Source organism: Sander lucioperca, chromosome 19 (genome assembly GCF_008315115.2).
Source record: "Sander lucioperca isolate FBNREF2018 chromosome 19, SLUC_FBN_1.2, whole genome shotgun sequence".
In the NCBI taxonomy this organism is placed as follows: domain Eukaryota; kingdom Metazoa; phylum Chordata; class Actinopteri; order Perciformes; family Percidae; genus Sander; species Sander lucioperca.
In genome coordinates, this window is record NC_050191.1 from 23,751,675 (window position 1) to 23,772,999 (window position 21,325).

Here is a 21,325-nt window from a genome sequence, read left to right on the forward strand (position 1 = left end):
TTTAATTTAGTGAGTAAATGAGTCAGTTTATGAAATGTCAAATTGTGATTTGAAGATTCCAGACTGCACCGTTTTTACCTTATTTTATAATGATATTTAAATCTAACATTTACCAAGTATAACCATTTTAGTCAATTGTAGGTGGTTAACTGGATTAACAGGACTGACCAGTGTTCAGCAGTCTAAACGGACTATCAGGTCTGTCCTTGGCCTCCAAACTCTATGGTATTTGCATACATATTTGTATGTCACGTGTGTGTTATATCTGTGCGATAGAAAGAGGCCTAGCTAGTGCCCTGTGGATTTTGTCTGCAAATAGAAAGGGATCTTTAAATGGCCAGCATTAAGAGGAATGATTACAGGAAGCAAAACCTGTTTGGATGCTCATACAGGCATCGGACTAAAAGAAAAAGTTCTTGACTACTGAAAGGTTTTTGTCTGCAGGGCTGTACCGGGTTTTTACAAGGTTTGCCGAAAAAAGAACCGAGCCTTGTGGTGACGATCACATTGTAAGGAAAAAGTATACTAGCTTCTGTTATTATGAGTAATGAAAGCTCAAAGCCGTGCGGAGCATCTGGGCCCATTGTGGGTGAGATGGTTGGAAAAATATGGACCGGACTGCTTGAGATGTTTGTCATATTGGTAAAAATGGAACACTAAGTACAAACAAAGACTGAAGTTGCATTGTTGACACTGTATAACAATCTATATAAGCATATAAAGAGAAATTCCTATTTTATCTGCTTTTATATATTTAACTGTTTTAATTGCTCTTTAATGTTTCATTTCTTATACTGCACTGTAACTTTTATTCTTGTATTTTATCTGTTTTAAATTTTTTATTCTGTTTTCATGTAAAGCACTTTGAATTGCCCTGTTGCTGAAATGTGCTATACAAATAAAGCTGCCTTGCCTTGCCTAATTTCTTTTTAGATAATCAGGGAAATTGTGGAACTATTCTTTAAAGCTTAGTTTTGTGAATAATTCAATGTTCTATAATTCTGTCAGAACTAGTTGAAAGTTTAAACTTAAAAAATGTTATATCATAGTGTGTCCTGATAATGGTGTTACAGTAGTTACAATGAAGCTTTCGAGTAAAAGAGCAAAATGCAGGTCATTCCAGATCAAGGAATCAACTACAACCTCCTAGTTATTCAAAACTATCACTCCGTATTACTTGATAAGCAAGACGAGTCGGCAGCCAAACAAAGTGTATCCCCAAAAAAAAAAAAAAAAAAAAAAAAAACTCAACTTACTGGATGTGTAAGACGAAAGTCAAAGACAAAATGAAGAAATATAGGTTTTGATTTAATTTACATTAACCTTTTACACTCGTCTGTCCTTAAGTGGCAGTTAAAATAACACAGTAGAATCATACAGATTTACAAGACCATGCACGACGCAATCATTAGTTTGTAGTTAAGAGATTGTGCAATGAGACTGATATACAGACAGTATGCTATACATGGATTTGTTTCGTCGTGTTCAAAATGCTGCATTGCCATTGCATTGTACTAATCATATGAATAAGCAAATGCATTATTTCAAGTGTAATTTGTGCCAAAAAAATATCTGGCATGCAATAAAAAGTATGTGTTGTGAAGTTAAATAGGATTTATAGAAAACAAGTATAGGCGGCATTTGTTCGTTCTGTACACACATATCAACTCAAGTCAATTCTAAATCGATAATGAGTGAGGTATTGGCGGTTTTAAAACAGAAACGGACCCGATCCCCCCCTTTATAAGGCTGTGGTATGTATGTACAATGTCACAAATTAAACATTCTGCTTTTCTATAAATCAAGTAGATAAAAAGAATAAAGGATACATGGCATTCGGTACATCATTTACAATAATAAGTAACGAGTCTTTAAAATTAAATTAGGTGGTGTGGAGAAGACTAAGCAACTGCTTTCAACAGTCAACTCAAAATGAAATTAATCAATCACGGAGGCTTCTTCTAATTTCTGTAGACTATCCACAAAGAGGTGAGCGTTTCTTAATGGCAACCTGCACCTCCCACATTATTTCTGTGCTGAAACTAAAATAGCAATCAGTAGCTATTACTCATTGCAATTTGAGACAATGGAAATAAAACTGTTGAGGTATAATGGCTACATGCACAGAAAAGATATAGCAGCATAAACAGAAAAACCACATGATGCTACATCCTCAACTCCGTTACATACAATGTGCAGTTCTGTTACACTTTTACACCCTTAAAATATCGTATGCATTCAATTTGAGCACTTAAGACGGTGAAGCGATGAAACATAATAGCTAAATAAATATCCACTGTGATGTACTGTATCATTTCCCAATTGTTCCACTATAATTAAGACCTCTGTAAATACTGTCCTGAAAAGAAATTCAAAACAAATCCACCGATTTCAATAGAAAGCATAAATAACAAACTTCTGTGAAGATGCAATGCACACAATCTGTAATTGAAAGTTTTTGCTTGATCATTCATTCCCACCTTGGTCCTCGTAAGACTTCACTGCACATACACACTCAAGACAGACTCTTGGGTGTGTATTGTGCGGTGTGGTCCATTGAGGTTTAGGGATATTTACGAGGAGCTGAGGCCAGAATCTGACTCTCCGCTGCCAGAGCAGCTCTTGGAGCCAATGCAGGGAGCCATGGAGCAGGGAATGGAGTAGCAGGAGCAGCTGGCGCTCTTTAGGGTCTCCTGCAGGGTGTGTTGCTCCTCAACCTGGAAGACGTTTGCCTGCTCTCCTTGCTCCTCACAGATACTAAAGGAAAAGGACAGTAGTTAGTGTATACTGCTGCCTCCCGAGTTTCTATCTGTCATTCATAAAAAAAAATATAGCTGAGTTTTGTTGATCCAAAAAACATTTTTTATAGAAATAAAAATAAAAAACATATTCACAGTAAAAAGAGTATAGGGATAAACAATAAGGATAAAATATATATATATAGAAACATTAGAAGAATATTTATCCACCATCTAATGTATATACTGCACATCATAATATGGCAGACTCTGCTTGTTACTCAACACTGCACTGCAAACTGTACAGAACGCCCTGTGCTGTTATGTCTCTATTTTTGTGTGTGTGTGTGTGTGTGTGTGTGTGTGTGTGTGTGTGTGTGTGTGTGTGTGTGTGTGTGTGTGTGGGCAGAATTATGGCAACAAGCATTGACAAAGAGGCACAGCTGTCGAATGGCTTAACTTGAGATGTTAAATGAAGTTACGTCTGCTTTCGGCAGGGGTCTGTAAAAATCTGGGCCAAAGTGCAATCAAACGTCACATTATAGTGTAAAACAGAACTGAAAGGGCAGAACAAACAGGCCCTCAGGGAACTCTTTCAACCTGCTAGCAACCCAAGCTTTATGTAACAGCATTCTTGTTTGCCAGATTCACATTCACAGGCAAAATGTTCAATGGAAAATCAAACCATTTTTGTCAACAGTTATGGCAGATGCCAAGTGATTAATTTGTCTGCCAGTGCTTGATGATATAACCTTGCACTCTGAAATACTGTGCTGACAAGAAAGGCCTTTGACCATACAGTGACATAACAAGGAGCAGTGTTGTGAATGCAGTAATCGAAATTGATAAAAACTAAAAAGCACTGCTTAATGACCGTGGCTTCAGGCTGAACAAAGACAACAGCACAGTGTGTACTGTAAAGTTTACAGTGTGGTGTTGGGTAACACGGTCTAGGACGTGACTCTGGGGTTTTCCTTGTTGTTTTTCCTTTTCTTTAGTGTCTCCTGTACTCCCCTGTCTGTCCCTGTGTGTGTGTGTGTGTTTGTCTACGTCCTGGCACTCTCCCTCCTGATTACGGCTCATTCACCTCACCTGTCCAGTCTGCACAGCTGCTTCCATTGACTCATCAACTCCACAGTATATCATCTCCAAAGGTATTTTGTATTCTAAGGCCGTTGCTAATGTGTTTGTCCCATGTGCAGCACTAAAAACAACGTATCCATGGCCACCAGTTGGGTGGCCCTCACCTCGGTCGCACCTGCGTATAAATAGCGATGAGACCGGACAAGTGATTCCCATTTTGCTTCAGCAAGCGCTAAGCATGTATCTGACAGAAAACATGTCTTCCCGGAGTGTCTGCATGTGTCCATGCTGCCAGGTGGGGTACATGCATCATGCCTAATGATGGCCTACATGCCCGCTGTGAGTCATGCCTGGGCTAGAGCACGCCGGCTTGGCCCTCACGCCTCAGGCAGCATGCCCCTACTGAGCTTGCCTTCCTCTGCCTGAGAGGCAGCAGAGGATGTGTGGCAGAGTGAAGGAGGCCTACTCGCTGGACGAGGCACTGGCCATCCTGGAACCTGGTGGAGGAGCCACGTTGGATAGATTCGTCACCTCGGTTCTTCACCCACTCCTCGCCAAATTGTTCCGTCGGCTACAGTGGTACTAAACGTTTTAGGCCGCTCTAGTGAGACTAGTCTTCTCATGATTAGGGTTGTGTATCGTTTGGATTTTTACGATTCCGATGCCAAACTGGTACTTTTAAAACGATTCCGATTCCTAAACTGATTCTTGAAAAACTGAAAAATGACAAAGAAAGGCTCTTTTATAGATGTGGTAGCCGTAATATGCTTTTACGTCCATTTTGGTGAGCCCAGAGGGAAGATATGGCATTTTAAAAGTAGCCTACATTTATGGTAGCTATCTAACAGTAGACTACAGAGAAAGTGTGATATTTTTACGTCCATTTCGGAGCGACAGAGGGAAAATATTTCAGTCTACACATTAAGTGGAACCGAAATGAGGAACCGAAATTTGCGTTCTAATCCGGTCCGATTCCTACCGGGTTTCGGTACCCAACCCTACTCATGATTAATCTCTTTTTGTATTTGGCCCTGCCTAATACCGTAGTATTTTCTGGTGCTTCAGGACCATACTCATCAGCCTGCCAACAATCCACCTGCCACCTCAGCAAGCCACACCGTTGCCACACCGTTCTCTGCTCACTCATCCGCTTCGTCCCAGTTTCTACAGCCTTTTCTCTGCGCTCCTTGCACTCTACTTCAACCAGACATCTCCTAGCTCATTCCACCTCCATTCCCCATCCCCCATGCAAACAACCTGTTAACCTTCATCTGCATCCTTGTCAGTGCCCTGCATTTGAGTCCTCCAAATTACAAATCATAAGAATGTTAATCAGAACCGAAACGGCAGGATAGTGTAACAACTGAATGTTTAAATATAAAAATAGTTTTGCAAACATGTTGATAGTAAAGTTTGTACCACTCTGTTGCTTTATGCTGAACATCCACATTAACCCAAAGGGTTGTGTGTGTGGTCTACACTGCTAGAGTCCAGGTCCTAAGGACCTACATGGCAGCCACAGATTAGTATACTGCATTTTAACCTACCTATCGTAGATGAGCCCATCAATGCCTTGCTCTCTCAGCTTCTTTCTGATTTCGTGCTCGTTGTTGTCATCTCCCCAGCTGAACACCACCAGGCCTTTAGACTGGGCATCCCCAATGTAGGAAAGGTTTTTGAGCAGCTCCTCAGCGTGGGCACTGATCCCCTAAAGGAGCACACAAGGAAGTCCAGTGAGAAAAAGCTATGCTGGCAGACTTGTTTGTGATGTGGACTGTTGTGGTCTGATGTGGGAGGCGTCAACTATTTTTGTAAGTCCTTTGCTCAAGGGGACTGCAGCAATGCTTGTTAAGGGAAGGTGCAAAACATTCTAATACAAGCCAAATATCCTTTCAAAGTACAAATCCTGCTGTTTTTGCTGTTTTATTACAATTTAGCTTTTTTTGGGGTCCAAATGTGTGCACTTATAGCACTTAAACTAGCATAAGAGATGAAATAAGGCTGGGCGGTATGGCCTTCGATTTATATTAGGTGTAATTTAAAGCACAGACGGTAACAGTATAACATCACGTTATATTTGTTTATCTGAAAATTTCAATATAAATTCTTCTAAAGGGTTATGACACTGGCAAGGCAACTTAATGCAGTTATTACTGAAGCCTGATCTTAACTGTATTATAGGACATATTTCACATAGTACAGAGTAGGGCTGGATCCAAATATTGTTCATTGGGTATGTAATCAGTTTTCAATTTTAGGATTCGGATAAAGGTTTTTTTGCTTTTTTAATACTGTCGAATAACCGAATCCTTAAAAATGAATACCTTTAAGTAAACCGAAACACACATGTTGCAGCACAGTGTTTCCGAAGCATTGACTGGCTGAGTCAGCAAAAAATAAGCGCTCTACCAGTCAGCACTGTATAGTCAAATTCCCACCGGTGTACTTTCTGTTCCGTTTATGTCGACCACCCCTACACTGAAATGATGACGTTTTTGCTTTAGTGTGGAAGTGAAGAGAAATTCACATGCCAAATCCTGTCTTCCCATTCGCTTGTCACATTGTTTGCCTTAGCTGTGTATTACAAATGGGTTAGTGCTTATGGAAATGTACATTACACATCAAATTGAGCTTTAATTGATTTTTTTTTTTTTTTTTTTTTTTTTTTAAACAGTGTGGAACTACCTTTTCATTTAATGTTTTTGTAGAAGTTATACAAAAGTCTGGAAAATTCAGTGGACATATTATGATAATTATTTGACTTTCTGCACCAAATACTCACCAGAATATTCTCGCTCTGGGCGAAACTTATGGCGATCTGAGTGGACTGGCAGCGGATGTCCAACATGTCAGGGTACTTCTCTGAAATTCCTTGAGTCAGGAAGAGAATGGGGTACTTGTTCTGCTTTTGACGCACCCTGAGGGAAACACATGAAAAGATGTCAGCAGTAGTTGTAGACTGCCTACCGTATTTATAACTACATCCTGTAAACACAGCATCTGTTGACTGACTAATAACTCAATCCAAATTGACTGAAGCCTAATTTGTCAGAAGATTTTAAAAAGACTTTCTATGGTTGTTTGTCTGAAACATTTTAATGGTTGAAATAATTCATTTATGCAAGCCAAAAACTGCACTGCCATGGGAAGTTATCGCGTTTCTGGATAGTATGCGGTTTATACAGCCTTATCAATGCCTACATGGTGCAGATATCTGGGTCGAAGCAGGAGAAGACAATGCGTCTTTTTCCGCCTTTCTGCAGAACACAGGACAGGATGATGTCGAGGTATTTATTCATGTTGAAGTAGGATGATAGGTTGCCATCCCATGAACCGTCCTGTCAATAAAAAGCAATAATCATGTGAGTTTACAGTCAGAATACATCCTTATTTCACACTGCATTCTACAATCCAAACAGTCTTTGCAATACGTGTGTTAGGTTTGAGCAAGTCAAAACAAAGAAAAAGTAAATAGTGCTATTCTTTATTCTACTGGAGGTCCCCTAAGCCCCATTTATGGAGCAAATGATTACGTCATTGTTCTTGCTGACTAACTGTACCCACCTTCATCTGGCAGATCCATTTCAGCTCAATGTTGAAGCCCACATGCTCAGGAATGGCCTGGAAGATCTGTAAAAGACAGATGAATAACCAAATCATGTATCAATTATTTAACAGGTAATTCACGGCGATTTGCCCGACAGGACAAGGTGTTCCTAGTTTTTACTGTTTATCTCTACTTATGTGTAGATAAGAAGAAGAGTTCATACTGATTAGATAAGCTATTTAATACCGATGATCATCGTAAAGATTTTTTACCTGTGAGAGTGAAGGGAAGGGCTGATGCTCATCGACTTCATCTTCATCGTCCAGCAGATCTGAGCAACAAACCAAACAGATGACTGTTAACGCACATCACAGATACCATCTGCAAATAATCTGATCAGCTTACATCACTCTGCTTTGTGGATCAAAAGACTGGCATGATTGTATTACAGTTTGTACACGAGTAACACTATATTCAACAACACAGAAATGAAAGCGCATTGCTTTTCAACATGTCGTGCCACCTTTTTTTCTTTTCTTTTTTTCCTGGCAGACAGTGGTGAAAAAACACAAACAATACCTTTGTGATCGTTTTCTTTCACTGCAGTGGCATGGACCAGCTGTGCAACAAAACAAAGCATTCATTATATACTTTATAATCAACAAATCATTACATGTAAACACATTAGTTACAGTTTCAGGGTTTTTTTTATAATAAATTAGTAGTAGTGCTAAAACTGTATATTTTTGGTATTTTAATATGATGACATTCTAAATCATTCAACCAACTATTTGCATTCCACCCATTTGCAAATTGTGAGAACTAGTAGAATGCTTTGCCCTCTTCCTCCTCAACCATATGACTATTTCCAGACCGGATCGTCTGGCTGATGGAAGTCACAGTTACACAACTGCTTCTAAGCAGTTTCTGTGCATGACTGTGCAACTCTAAATTATTCATATGCAAGATGCATCTTTCCTAACTGTAGGGGAAGCACTACTAGGCGACAGACATTTTGACTTCTCACAGCAAGAATAACACAGGGGTAACTAACATCAAAAAATATATATTAGATAACAGATAATAAAGGTTTACTTCAACTTGGGTCTTATTTGCACAGTTTTGGCCGTCATTCCAGGTTTTTACCTTCAGAAGCTGCAGCTGATCAAATGTCAAGTCTTTGACTGGCACCTCAACAGGCTCCAGAGACGTCTTGTCATGTTTCTGTTAAAAAAATGAAATTATTATTATTTTTTATAAATTGTGACATACTAGGGATGTGAATAAATAACCGGTTAACCGTTTACGGTTAATGATTGGTTAACAAAGGTCGGCTATCAGTCAGAAAAAAAGAAATTTAAAGCAACACCAAAGCACTTTTCCTCTTCGGTCCCCCTACAGGTTGGAAGCGGAATTGTGTCCATCATGTCTCATTCGAACTACTTATCCGCTACCCGATCTGGCAAACTTGCATAGTGCGGTTATAGCCGGTAGAGGGCCGCAAAGCGAAGGCAGGAGTGCCGTTCATCCATGTTACGAGTTGATGAACCACGATAAAACGATTTTGGAAACATTATTTTAACGGTACAAAAGAATCTTTGGTGTTGCTTTAAATAAGCATCCATATGACATACATTTGTGTATGCTTAGCATTTTTCTAAAGATCATGTTAGTTATTGGAAAAACTAAAATACCAAACAAGAAGTATAACATTTCAGATTTAACACTTGTCCATCCTCAAGTACAACAGGCCTTTATTTTACCTTCTTGGTGGATATGCAGCACGTCAGATCATGGTATACAATAGGAACTGCATCTTTGGAGAGGTGAACATCAAACTCTACATAGGCTGCACCCTAAAATACACAAAAGAAACACACAATTTAGACAGGAGTCATGTTAAAAGGATTTACTTATGCTTTAATCCTAGGGGTAACTTACATGCATGGCAGCGCTTTTGAATGAAGCTATTGTGTTCTCCCTGATTCTCTGATGCCTGTAAAACACAAATTGAAAAAAAGAAAAGAAAATTGTTGACAGATGCAGAAGTACACATGCCTATTGACACACACACTGTTATACTATGAACTATTTATTTTGGTCTGTGTTCCATCAGACAGACTGATGTGATGACTCACTTGGCTGTGTGTGTGCTGCCAGCTCCTCTGTGGCCCACATGCAGTGTACTTCTTTTCTTCCAGTATTTGGTGAAGGAGGAGCTCATGTCACACTGAAACGCCTGGATTGGCCGGATCACCAGGTAATCCACTAGAACAGAGGATCAAAGTAGGTCAACAGGGTTTTCCATGTGCATTGTGTGAACTTCCTGCCTTTCTTTTGCATAGTCAGATAATTGTCAGCCAGCGTGGAATTCATTCGCGCGAAACCTTACCTCTGACTTTCCCGATGGTCTGTCTGGAATTCCGAGCCATAATTGGAAGTGTGGCTACTCCGATGTCCATACCATTCTCCGAGAAAGAGGAGGACAGGAGGCAAGCTGTGCCCACATATCCTGGATGAGCATCCCCCTGGACTACATGCTCACTCATATCCTCCTGTAAACACATATGACATATATGAGATTGGTACAATTCCCTTTTTCACGTGTATTTGTTAGTCAAGAAAACTACTTTTATTGCTTATCAAGAAATGGGTTCACTGGTTTATCAGAGGCCGTATTTACACAAGTATTACCTCAAAGAACTCAAAGGTGAGCTCTAGGTTGTCTGGATACATGGTGTGGATACTGTACTCAGTCCACTGAGAGGGCCCCAGTCCATACCCACATTCAGGCTGCGAGTGGCGTGACTTATAGCTGTTGGCACTGATCATACTGATCCCCAGAGTGGTGGTTTTCTCCAGAGTGGTGGTCATCCTGTGCAAACACGTAGGACTGAGCTCATCCTCGTCCTCATCTATCTCCTCCTCAAAGCCCTCCAATGTCAGCTTGATTCTGTATGGGTAAGTCAAATAAAAAGTCAAACAAATACAGTGATGGGCATACTGAAAGTCACATGTAGTACTAAAAAAGAATGCATCAAAACATAAATACAAGGTTAAATCAAATTATGTTTCACTCTTAGCTTCTCTAAATATATAGATTTGTGTTACAGTTGGGTAGCAGGTAGGCTAATAGTAGCACTGGAATGATCCACTGATCCGTCTAATGTTGCTTTCAAGTAAAACTTTCTCTGGGTGGTGTTAAGAGCCTGCCGGCAGACTGCGGCAACTTTTTAATCTTTCAGAGGTTGATTCAAGCTAAGATTTAGAGACAGATGAAGAAATTGGTATCGTGTAGATCTAGAGAATCCAATGGTACCAACCATGTCATGCTAGCTTGTCGGGAAGGGGGCCCCAAGTTAGGCTAAATTTTGGCCAGAGAAAAACTAGCATGGCCATTTTCAAAGGGGTCACATGGCCTCCTACCTCAAGATATCTGAATGAAAATGGTTTCTCTGGGCACTAATGAGTCTCCCCTTAACAGACATTGGGGATTAACAGTTGGGGCAACGAATATGCAGCATAAATGTGTTAGATTTATCTATTATGTAATGGTGTATTTGAATGTTTGTACATACTGGGGTTCCTAAACTAAATCTTGGAATGGCATTAATTGGTTATGAACGGAAAGCTGAGACTCTTGTGGATTCAATGAGAGAATTGAATTCATGTGTGATGATGTTAGTCCTTATAGTAGCCATTTCATTTTATGAGTGCATTTTCTGAAACTTGTGTCACTGTTTAAAATGACCTGTTGTGACCTCAAGGATAATCACAATCTCATTAAAACTTTACAACCACAAACTACACCTAAGGCATTCAGAGGAGGTATGGCTTTCATAGGTATATTGACAATATACATATTGAAAAGGCATTTTTTGCAGAAATCTCCAAATGTCAAATGTTTTTTTATACCAAATAACAGCATGGATTTTTTTCATGGTGTTCCTCAACCCCTCCGTTTCTTAATGTGGTATTTTGGAGGGATTTATGACAATTCTTTATCAATTTTCGACTGGTAAATTTTTTTTAAATTGTGCACCAAATCTTTGTGGCAAATGGTATTAACCCATAAACGGCTGCAACAATTTAGACATAAGTGAGCATGAGAATGGCCATCATAAACTCATATCATAATGTACTAAGCTCTTATACACTTTCACAATTTATTTTTAAAGATTTTTAGGGGGGCTTTTATGGCCTTTAATTGACAGGATAGCTTGAAGACAGGGAAGGAGAGAGAGAGGGGGGGGGGTGTGTGACATGCAGCAAAGGGCAGCAAGTCGGATTCAAACCTGGGCCGCTGCCAAGGACTCAGCCTACATGTGACGCACACTCTTCTGGGCGAGCTAGAGGTCACCCCCACAATTTATTTCAATCAATTATAAATTAATTCATCGATTTATATTTCTGATTTATGACCCAAAGTGCTGTGCTGTATGTCAAATTAATCCTCAGGTTCCCAGCTTTTAAATGCTGTATACTGTTTCTATGTAGTCTACTGTTGACCTGCTATCCCCCACTTAACATCCCCGTCCCCCACCCTTACCACTCTAAAAAAAAAAAAGGTGGCAAAATGCTAAGAGGTTAAATTTGGCCTTGGTGTCATCCCTACCTGAAGCGAGACTTCTTGAATTTCTTCTTAGTGATAGACACGGGAGACTTCTTAGAAAAGTGCAGACGCAGGCGGATCTCTGTCTGGCATGTGAGCCACCCAGAGTCGACACAATTCACCCCATCTATAAAAAGAGAGGACAGAGACAGGAAGCACGTGATGACAATGTATATTGACTGTCTCCGGTGAGTGCTGACCAGAGAACGGGCTGCGACAATAGCAGGCAAGAGACAACCATTTGTTCTGGTTAAAAAACCTCTGATGTACTAAAACAGAGGAAGTGACAACAACGTGGTCTATTAGGGATATCAATTTCCAAGAGGGATTAGGCAAATCAGTAAGTTAATTTAGTTTTACAGTATTTCTATCTGATGGAGATTTTACATGCTGTAAACCTGCATAAGGTATATAAGGTAGAGAGCACTTTAGTTATAGTTTTTGTGCTTGTAGTGAGCCGTGGCTTCATAGTTTTTGTTTTTTATCCAACTTACTGTGAGTTCCAAACTGTCCATCATCAATAGTCTGGTGTGGTCCTGCAAAGAAGGAAAAGTGAGAAGAGTTAGAAACAGGATAGAAGAATCTCAACAGTACAGCGTTGGAGGTCAGATCAATACCAGAGCATTTCCTATGTACAAAGAGTTCCAATCTTAGTTTGAACTCTTAAAACAAGATGCCACATTCAAGCCTCTGAATTTGATTTGCCTCAACTTCAAGAGTCACCTTAAAAAAGGTGAAATATTATTTGATTCCAAATAAATCTTTAACTACGACTCTGAGCATGAGTCATTGGGGCTAATTTAGCAAGTTTATGAAACCAAACAAACAGAACAAATCTGGGTTAAATTTAAAAAGAAAAAAAAACTCATATTTGTAACAGATTCTTATTGTACGGTGAAAAGTGTTGTAGTAGGATTTGCTAAAAGAAAGAGAAAAAAAAAAAAAAAAAAGGGATGAGGTGACAGGCTGGGGTCAAAAAAGGAAATCAGGGTGCAAACGTTTTGAATGAGCTTTGTCTGTGTTAGGCCAACACAATGGTGATCTAACGAGAGAGGTCTACAATATCAGGTGATGACAGCTACTGCATTGCAGTGTTTCCTCCATGGCTATAGATTATTCCAGCCAGCGTGGGCCCCTGCTCTTTGCCAAAGAATACACACACTGCCAAATAAGCAAGAAACTGGAGAGGCTAACCGTAAATTACAGACAGTGGTTCAGGAGGAAACGCTGCAGTCAGGTGCTAATAATAACTTTGACGTGTACAAGTTGCCTAAAACAAAACCAAAAATCAGCCTTGACTATCCCTGAAATAATAACCTCCTTTGTCAGTGTGATTTGTTAGAACTGACCCTACGTTAGTGTTAATGGGCTACTGTTACATATGGTGATTGGGCAGGGAATGGGGTGTCTATAGGGGGTTTGACTATGACACATTTTACCAAACCGTGCACCGTTCTTTGTTGTTGTTTTATACCTGTGGGGCTCATTGTGCGGGGTTGTTGATGGGTCTCCCACACATTGACTATCACTTGACAGGGATCACCTGCACTCTGCAATTTCAATATTTGGAACAATGTTAGGGTTTTCAAATCAGATACATTGAACTACTTTTCAGTCTGGTCTGAGAGCCGTCTTTGGACCAGAGTGTGAGAAAGGATTTAGAGCTGGTATAGTCACCAATCTCCAGCTGGGGCAGTCAGCCACCATGGGTTGAAATCTGAAAAGTTGATTTGTTAGTGAAGAAGGAAAAAAAAAAAAATTCTTTAGTTACAAGCTGCTCCCTTTATCTGTAATAAAGTCATTAACTGTAGCAACAATATGTTAGTAGCGTCACATTTATGATGTCTATAATTTTGAAAAACATGGTCTATAAGTTTAAAAACTGTATTGCTGCTAACAAGTTTCTACAGGAATGTATGTAATGAGTAACTTCAGTTTCCTAAATTTCAAGCATGATTCCGACTGCATGAATAAATCACGACACTTGCAGATGTTAAGTTATTGCCTGGCATCAACTGTTGGGCGTAATAACACACCCAACAGTAGATAATACTCAGAGAGAGCTAGATACTATCATTTTTCAGGTAAATGTCTGACTCTGACTTATTATCGGTCTCTTTCTTTCAAGGGAAAATTTGGTCCCCATTGTGTTTGTGTACGTCAACTGTATACAGCAGAGGCTCAAGTGAGCCAGCTAGTGGTTCCAACATACTCTTTCAAAGTCAGTGGATTTTCCCCATTCCTGCTGATGAGCTGTAACGGGAAAGGTATGGATTGATATAAAACCTGAAATTAGGGTTAGGCGTATGACGATTACCACAGTGCAATATCAAGATGGACCAAGATATCATTGTCAGGAGTTAGTCTTATAGGCTACTCCCATAAAGGAACTATGATTTTAACTGATTGAACTGTGATAATGTGTTCAAATTCAAATGTGTTGTTAATTCATTCTCAGGCATCTCGCTGCATATCTGTATAGGCCTGTGTGTCGCTCCTCTCTGCTGCGCTGCTTGACTGAGTGCTGAGCACTCGGACTGCGGACTGGGGCTGTGCGAGTCATCCAAACTCATCAAATCATGTGGGCATAAAACCTGCTGCAGGAGCTCTATCCATCACTACGAATGAAAGGATGTCTGTCATCTTATCAATCGTGACGTTCTTTTGCCAGAAAAAAGTGCGTTCTATAGACTAGAAAAATAAGTGCGTCTGCAATTGTACCAGTAGCTTTCAACTATGTAAACCGATGACAATATTTGATTTGAGATTGCTTGCTATTATGAAAAGACATGGAGCTGATGGCATCGTTCATCGGCCCAACCCTAGCTGAAATGATCACAAATCATGTAAACATTACTTTGAATTAAACAGTATTTATCTTTTGCCAATACTGCTTTCAAAAGATCATCTTTGAGAGCAATGAGCAAATCAATACGTCTATTAGGACTATACCACCATTAAGACAGGAGACTCTGCTCACCTTTGGTTCCAGAATGAAGCCTTTAAAATAGCGGTACTTGGACACAACTCCTTTAGGCACAGTGATTGTTGCAGTCCATGTATTTCTGTCAGGGTGTCAAGATATACATTTATATTTTAGACAGACAGAATAGCAAGAAAAGCAGACCACCTTTTGCTTGCAGCCTAGTAGAGAAAACCAATTTAAAAAGCATGTTTTTAATGAGTGAATTAATTTAATTATTACGCATTAAGTTTAACCTACCCTTCATTGCCATCCGGATATAAGGTCACAGCTTTTTGATGGCTCCAGCTTCCCAGGGCTTCACAGCTGCCAACGACTGCAATCACCTCACCTAGAAATGTTGAAATTGTCAGTTTACCTATAGACTGCATATATAAAGATGGAGGGCTTGACAGCTCCATTGACAAAAGAAATGGACCAACAGATCCTGTTGCTCTGGACAGAGACCAGTGAAGGATATTAGAAGCACTTCTCCGGTGATGGCTGAGCGTTACTGTGCAGCCTCCAACTGAGCTTGAAGACGTAAATGTGCCGTGAGCAACGTGTCTGAAAGTTGGAAGTCTTCTGGTAGCTGTGCCAAGAGAAATCTCAATCATTCCCAATCTTGCAGGGACGGAGAGCGTAGGTATATGTAAGGAGATAACATAGGCACAGGCTAATTATTGCTAACTAAAATGCTAGTTAACATTAGCAATTAAACTTAAACAGCTAATGCAAGTCGAAACGGCCTGCGCGCTTCTCCTGTACTATACGGTAATTTCTCTACTATGCGACAGTAAGTCGCGTGGTTATGACACAATCGTTAGCCTATTTTTTACAAAAACGTCTGCTACGGAGCCATAACGTGAGGTACAAGGTAATGGAGCCTTTTATACATTGTCGTGTTTCTTTAGAAATAGACAATGGACAAATAAAGTCTTTAAACACTTCAGATGTAAAGTTATTCGCTGTCAAAGGGACGCCAAAATGAATGGCAGTCAATGGGATGCTAACAGGGGGTGGGATCTACGTAGCATCAATGGCGCCATAGGAGGTACGCGTTGTGGAGAGAGCCTTACCCCCTTGCACAGCTCCCCAAAAGTGAAGCAAAAACATCTTGATCGCCCCCTGGTGGCTGGTCGCAGTATAGCTCATAAACCCCGTCCCCCTCCATGTTAGCGGATAAGACATGGGCCAAAATGTTCACCAAAGATGGTGGGTTTTTTTTCATCATAGGTAGTTCTAATCGCGCTGATTATACGCCTGTATTCAGGATTTTTTTGGCTTTATGTTTGTACAGTGGGGGCAAGCTGAGACGCATCGTCCATTTTTATCCACGGTCAATGCTTTTACCCGATGTAACTTCAGTAGAAATTTTAAAAACAAAAACAAAAGATGACTAACATTAAAAAAACAACCTTTACAGTTTTGACTACAATATTTAGATGTAAACATATTTGAAATGCCTTTCCTAAACAAGAAAACGCTTGTTGTTTGTAAAGCATATTTTAAACTAAAACGTAGGGGAAATGTTAAGGGATTTTAAAAAGAACTGTTGGAAAAGTGAATCAGAGATAACCAGGTTCATCAGTGATGAACTTTGACTGTAGCCTGAGAGTGAAGTGCACATAAATAACTTCTCCTGCATTAAACCGATTACATCTATCATCCTCGCTGATATGTTTTTAAACACAAGTTATTTTTTCATTTGCCAGATTAAATGATTGTATGATACACGGAATAACTAAACTAAACTGTGTGTTTATATACAAACACATCATAATTTAAACTATGATTTCAATATCTGGGGAAAGAGTATTATCTTTTGGCAATACCACACAATATACACACAAGCCAATAACATTGCATTACAAAACTACATAGCTATTTTTAAATGTAGGCTAAAGATCATTTTTAAACTTTTTATCGTTGCATCAGCCATACCTGGGGATGTTTCTCCTCTGACAGCCAAAGTCACCTGAGTGGTCTCCATAGTTTACACAGGCACAGAGAAAGAAACAGGCGGCAAAAACAGTCTGAAAAACATCAACAGGTTTGAAATTATTATTATTATTATTATAAAAAAAAGTTGAAAAAGTTGATCAGAGATAATAACCAGGTTAACCAGTTACAACAGATGGACTGTAGCCTGTTACGAGTGTAGTGCACATAAATAACGTTTCCTGCCGGTGAAATCATATTTCATTCGATATGTTTTTTCAGCATCAGAATCAGCTTTATTAGCCAAGTTAGTGTGTACACAAACAAGGAATTTGACTCTGTTTTTTGTGCATTTTGTTGCTCAATATCAGGTGAAAACTACACAATGTAAATTTCATGTAAATGACATTTGTCATATAAGGCTGACTTCCTGTTGCCAGTAGGTGGCGCTATGACTAGGCTATAACTCAATACTGGCATGTAGATGTCTTCATGCCAGGACTTTTATCAAGCATTTAAAGTTTGGGGTAGATTGGACATTATGTAGGCCTACATTCTAGTTAAAAACCACTTCCTGTTTTGTGGTGTAACATGGAAATTCGAGCCCTGCTTCGCAAATTAGCTTTGCCAAAATTGTACTGCACAAATATGAAGTCACTCCATGGATGTATAATAAAAACTGGATACAGCATTCGAGGCAGAGCCCCGTTCAGTCTTATGAGAGTTGGTCAGCGGTAGAGATGTTCCGATACCAATACCAGTATCGGTATCGGCTCCGATACTGCCTAAAACGCTGGTATCGGGAAGTACTGGAGTTTATGCACTGATCCGATACCACGTAATAAAGCCCTAAAGAAAATCTACGTTAAAGTAGTTTATTTATGTTCTTTTTCCATTATAACTGACTGTCAAACTGGAGAATAAAAGAAAGTTCTGTGGCGTTCATTGTTCATGTTTCACAAAGAGTTTAACCTGAGCCAGACTGACAACAAAGATAGAAATAATATCACATTCATACAGGGATAGTAGTATACAGTTGTTAAAACATCATAAAATATATGACACATTGGTATCAGATTGGTACTCGGTATCGGCCGATACGCAAGTTCAGGTATTGGAATCGGTATCGGGAAGCAAAAAATGGTATCGGGCCATCTCTAGTCAGTGGTGCATGAAGCTAGCCTGGTCCTACCAGACTCCCATACATTTCATTTGTACAGAATCTGGCCACTCTCCATTGACAAATGTTAACTTCCTTGAAGGCGGGTACTCTGTTGAAGTTTAAAACTATTGGATCTGCCCAGAGCCACTCTGGATCTGCCATAACCAATCGCTAACGTTTGGTCGTGACGTCGGCTTAACATCGCTAGCGTTCGCCTTCACCACTAACGGAGCGAGCTGGAAAATCAAATCCTTCTCAGTCACTCCCTCTGTTCACTGATTGGACTGGTTAAGATTTGACTGGAGAAACCCCAAGAATATACCGCAAACCCAGACGGAGTGCTGAAGGAAAATGAAAATTGAGCGGAAGTACGTAGGAGGGCAGAGCCAGGCTAGCATTAAGCCATCATGGAGCCAAAAATGACCCAGAACATTGGCACAGATCACGCACTGTGCGGCTCATAGAGCAGGTGCATAGACCCTCCGCTGGCTGAGCCGCCTACTTCCGGTTTAGTGCTCCACTAACTTGACTGGGGATACAATTATTTTAACGTGCGCCTCCTCTAGACTTTCCATGTTGCAATTCTGCTGTTTGGCCACTATCTTCAGCTTGCTAGAAAGCCAAACGCTTCTTTATTTACTTCCGTGATACGCGGCCGACAGAATATGCGCAGTAGTGATTCTCCCGCTGGCCGGTAGACTTTACATTGTGGTGACGTCACAGGTTTTCAATGCTATGAGCCATTTTGTTACACGCAAGCACGGGACCCATAAAAAGTCAAATTTATCACAGGTTCTGTGTACCAATTTTCAGGCAAAATGATTATAATGAAGGTAAGTGATATGAAGGCTTCATAAAAAAAGGGCTTTCGCTTTGAGTGACTGGTGGGCTGCCATCACAGGAGGCTAGCACAGACTTGTTTGTTTCGTTCGTCCGACCCAGCTCCATCCACGTTTTTGTCCATTTCTGGATTAGCCGACGTAATGCACTATTCGCCACCGGGAGCCGCCCACCTAACTAAACATTTTGAACATTAACGTTTAGACAGTGATCCTGTGAGGCACTATGAACAGTTTGACAGGATGACCTTTGACATGCTCATGCTTTAACGGCATCTTCTTTGTTTTTGTTTTCCTTGTTTATTAGGATTTATTTAACGTTAACGTAACGTTGCCAGTTAAGAAACACGTAGCTAACGATACAAAACACTTTAAAAACAATCATGGCAGCCAATATTAACGTTACCTTCTTGATCTTGGCCGTGAACGATGTGTATCGTCCCTTGGCAGACTCGAAGATGGAGGGGCTCACAGGAACATACTCACAGCGGACACCGGCTCGCCTAGCTAGCTAGCTAGTTCTCCCGCAGAATGGCATCGGTCCAAGCGAAACATAATCTCACCAGCCGGTTCACCATTATAACGGCTTGACTTTAACGATAAAAATAGAGTACAAAAATAACGCCTGGCACAACACAATAAATACAAACTGCCAAAGATAATACTATCAAGAGCTCTAATGTCAGAGAACCTCCAACGACGACTCCAGTCTAACTTATGGTTGACTGGGTTGAACGGTTGAGGGTTTTGCAAACAACATCAAGCATCAAGTTAGCCATAATGAAAAACAAGACTTCCGGTGTGTACTTTCAAAGTAAAGCATTTATTGAGCAACATGCTGCATGTGAACGTAAATAATTAAAGGAACAATTTAGAGAAAACAACGAGGCAATTGTGGCTTAAAATCCTTGTTTTAATTTATATTATACATATTAATTCATATTAAATATTTTATACCTAATAATATTTTCAAATATATTACTGTAACCTACACTGCACACAAAAATGAGACCCCATATCACTGTTGGGTGCATTTGTGCTACTAAATCAGGTTGCTTGCTTTTAAATGGGAAAAATAACCCCGTAATTATCCAATATGAAATTGACAGCGGACATTTGGTAAACTTTTCCAGCCTACAGTTGGCATATAGCAAGTGTTGATCAAGGCCCCACTTACATAGCACACCGTTTGTAGAATTTCTCCACTGCTGTGGATTTAAAACAGGGACAGAACTACTATTTCTGTAAATCTGGGGCTTTACCAAATGAGTTAGTGACATTGAATTATCACACAGATAGCCTTACTGGGTTTAAAAGACGGGTTCTGCTCGTCTTTATATATATATTTAGGTTATTATTCTTTACAACAATTACATACATGGTATACTATGGCTTTGAGTAAAAGTATTTAGATTTGGGAGACACAATTCACTGATACCCTGAATGAAGAAATACATTGAGATTTAAAACCATTTACGGTTTAAACGGAGCTAAATAAAATAAAAAAAAATAGGTAGGTTAAATTGTACTGGGAGCATGGCAGTATCTTTAAAATCCTCAAAGTAGAGCCAACGTGTAGTCTCTAATACTGTAGCACTTTTATTTTGAATGTATGATTTCCGTATATAGGATCTTTGATTTCCTGTTGTGTTGTGGCTTCCCCTGACTACTTGATAAAGCTGGCTCATACCGCCCTGTTCTGGATAATGGCGTCAGTTATGTTGCATAAATGTACCCTGAACGTACATGCTCGGCCCCAAAAAGTGGTAAACAAACAAGAAAACATGTATACTGCTGCCAATATATTAGAGGAACAGATGACGGTAGAAGTGACTGAATTGGTTAGCAAACAACAAATGCTTATATTGTAAATAACTGCAGTAGACTAAGGTTACGTCGTAATTCCATGTGAAATTCAGAAGAAAAATTAAAATAGAAAATATTTTTTTTTACTAAGTACATTTTCCAAATGAGTCGAAAACAAGATAACTTCAAATTAATAACGAAATAACAAGGCTTATGTTTTTCGAAGTGGAGGCTGGCTTGACCGCAGTTCCTAGAGAGAAGTACGTCAAGAATTCTATCCTTGACTGTTGACCGAAAACATCTCATTAGTTAGGAATGATTTGAGTCATTATACCGTTTTCTACGAACGCCTCCAATTGCACAACTGAAATGTTTATAGCCTATAACGATACTTGATAACGATAATACTCAGCTAGACGCTGGTGCGTGACTGTGGGACAGATCACATTACTGCAGCATCTCACATGTCAACAGACTTTCAATCAGATTTTTTCCTGCCATCAACGCACTCACTTTCACCTTCACATATCTACTCTACATTACAACATACAGCGTTTTCTTTAAGAAAGTTCAGGTTTTATCCTCAGAAACTGTGGCAAATAATGTAGTATTTCTCTACAGCCTACCACACTCTT

General features: G+C 39.7%; 1 protein-coding gene across 8 annotated transcripts; it reads right to left on the minus strand.

The window, feature by feature from the left end:
• Positions 1-1,287: 1,287 nt before the first annotated feature.
• gpcpd1 (glycerophosphocholine phosphodiesterase 1) lies at positions 1,288-21,045 on the minus strand. Of its 8 annotated transcripts, none has more exons than XM_035995112.1 (23): positions 19,291-19,676; positions 16,887-16,978; positions 15,204-15,294; positions 14,961-15,045; positions 14,193-14,233; positions 13,658-13,697; positions 13,455-13,530; positions 12,475-12,516; positions 11,984-12,107; positions 10,063-10,321; positions 9,761-9,923; positions 9,507-9,636; positions 9,310-9,364; positions 9,132-9,224; positions 8,515-8,592; positions 7,948-7,987; positions 7,641-7,699; positions 7,386-7,451; positions 7,023-7,159; positions 6,604-6,739; positions 5,369-5,529; positions 5,087-5,124; positions 1,288-2,757 (listed from the first exon to the last, which is right to left on the minus strand). In XM_035995112.1, exons 2-23 carry the CDS (start codon positions 16,933-16,935, stop codon positions 2,684-2,686), a joined length of 2,037 nt encoding a protein of 678 aa, XP_035851005.1. In that variant the 5' UTR covers positions 16,936-16,978; positions 19,291-19,676; the 3' UTR covers positions 1,288-2,683. The 8 variants fall into 8 exon arrangements, with proteins under 8 accessions (XP_035851005.1, XP_031143854.1, XP_031143853.1 ...); XM_031287997.2 differs by having other exon boundaries at positions 2,636-2,757; positions 5,079-5,124; positions 19,291-19,675; XM_031287998.2 differs by having other exon boundaries at positions 2,636-2,757; positions 5,079-5,140; positions 19,291-19,675.
• Between the last annotated feature and the right edge of the window lie 280 nt (positions 21,046-21,325).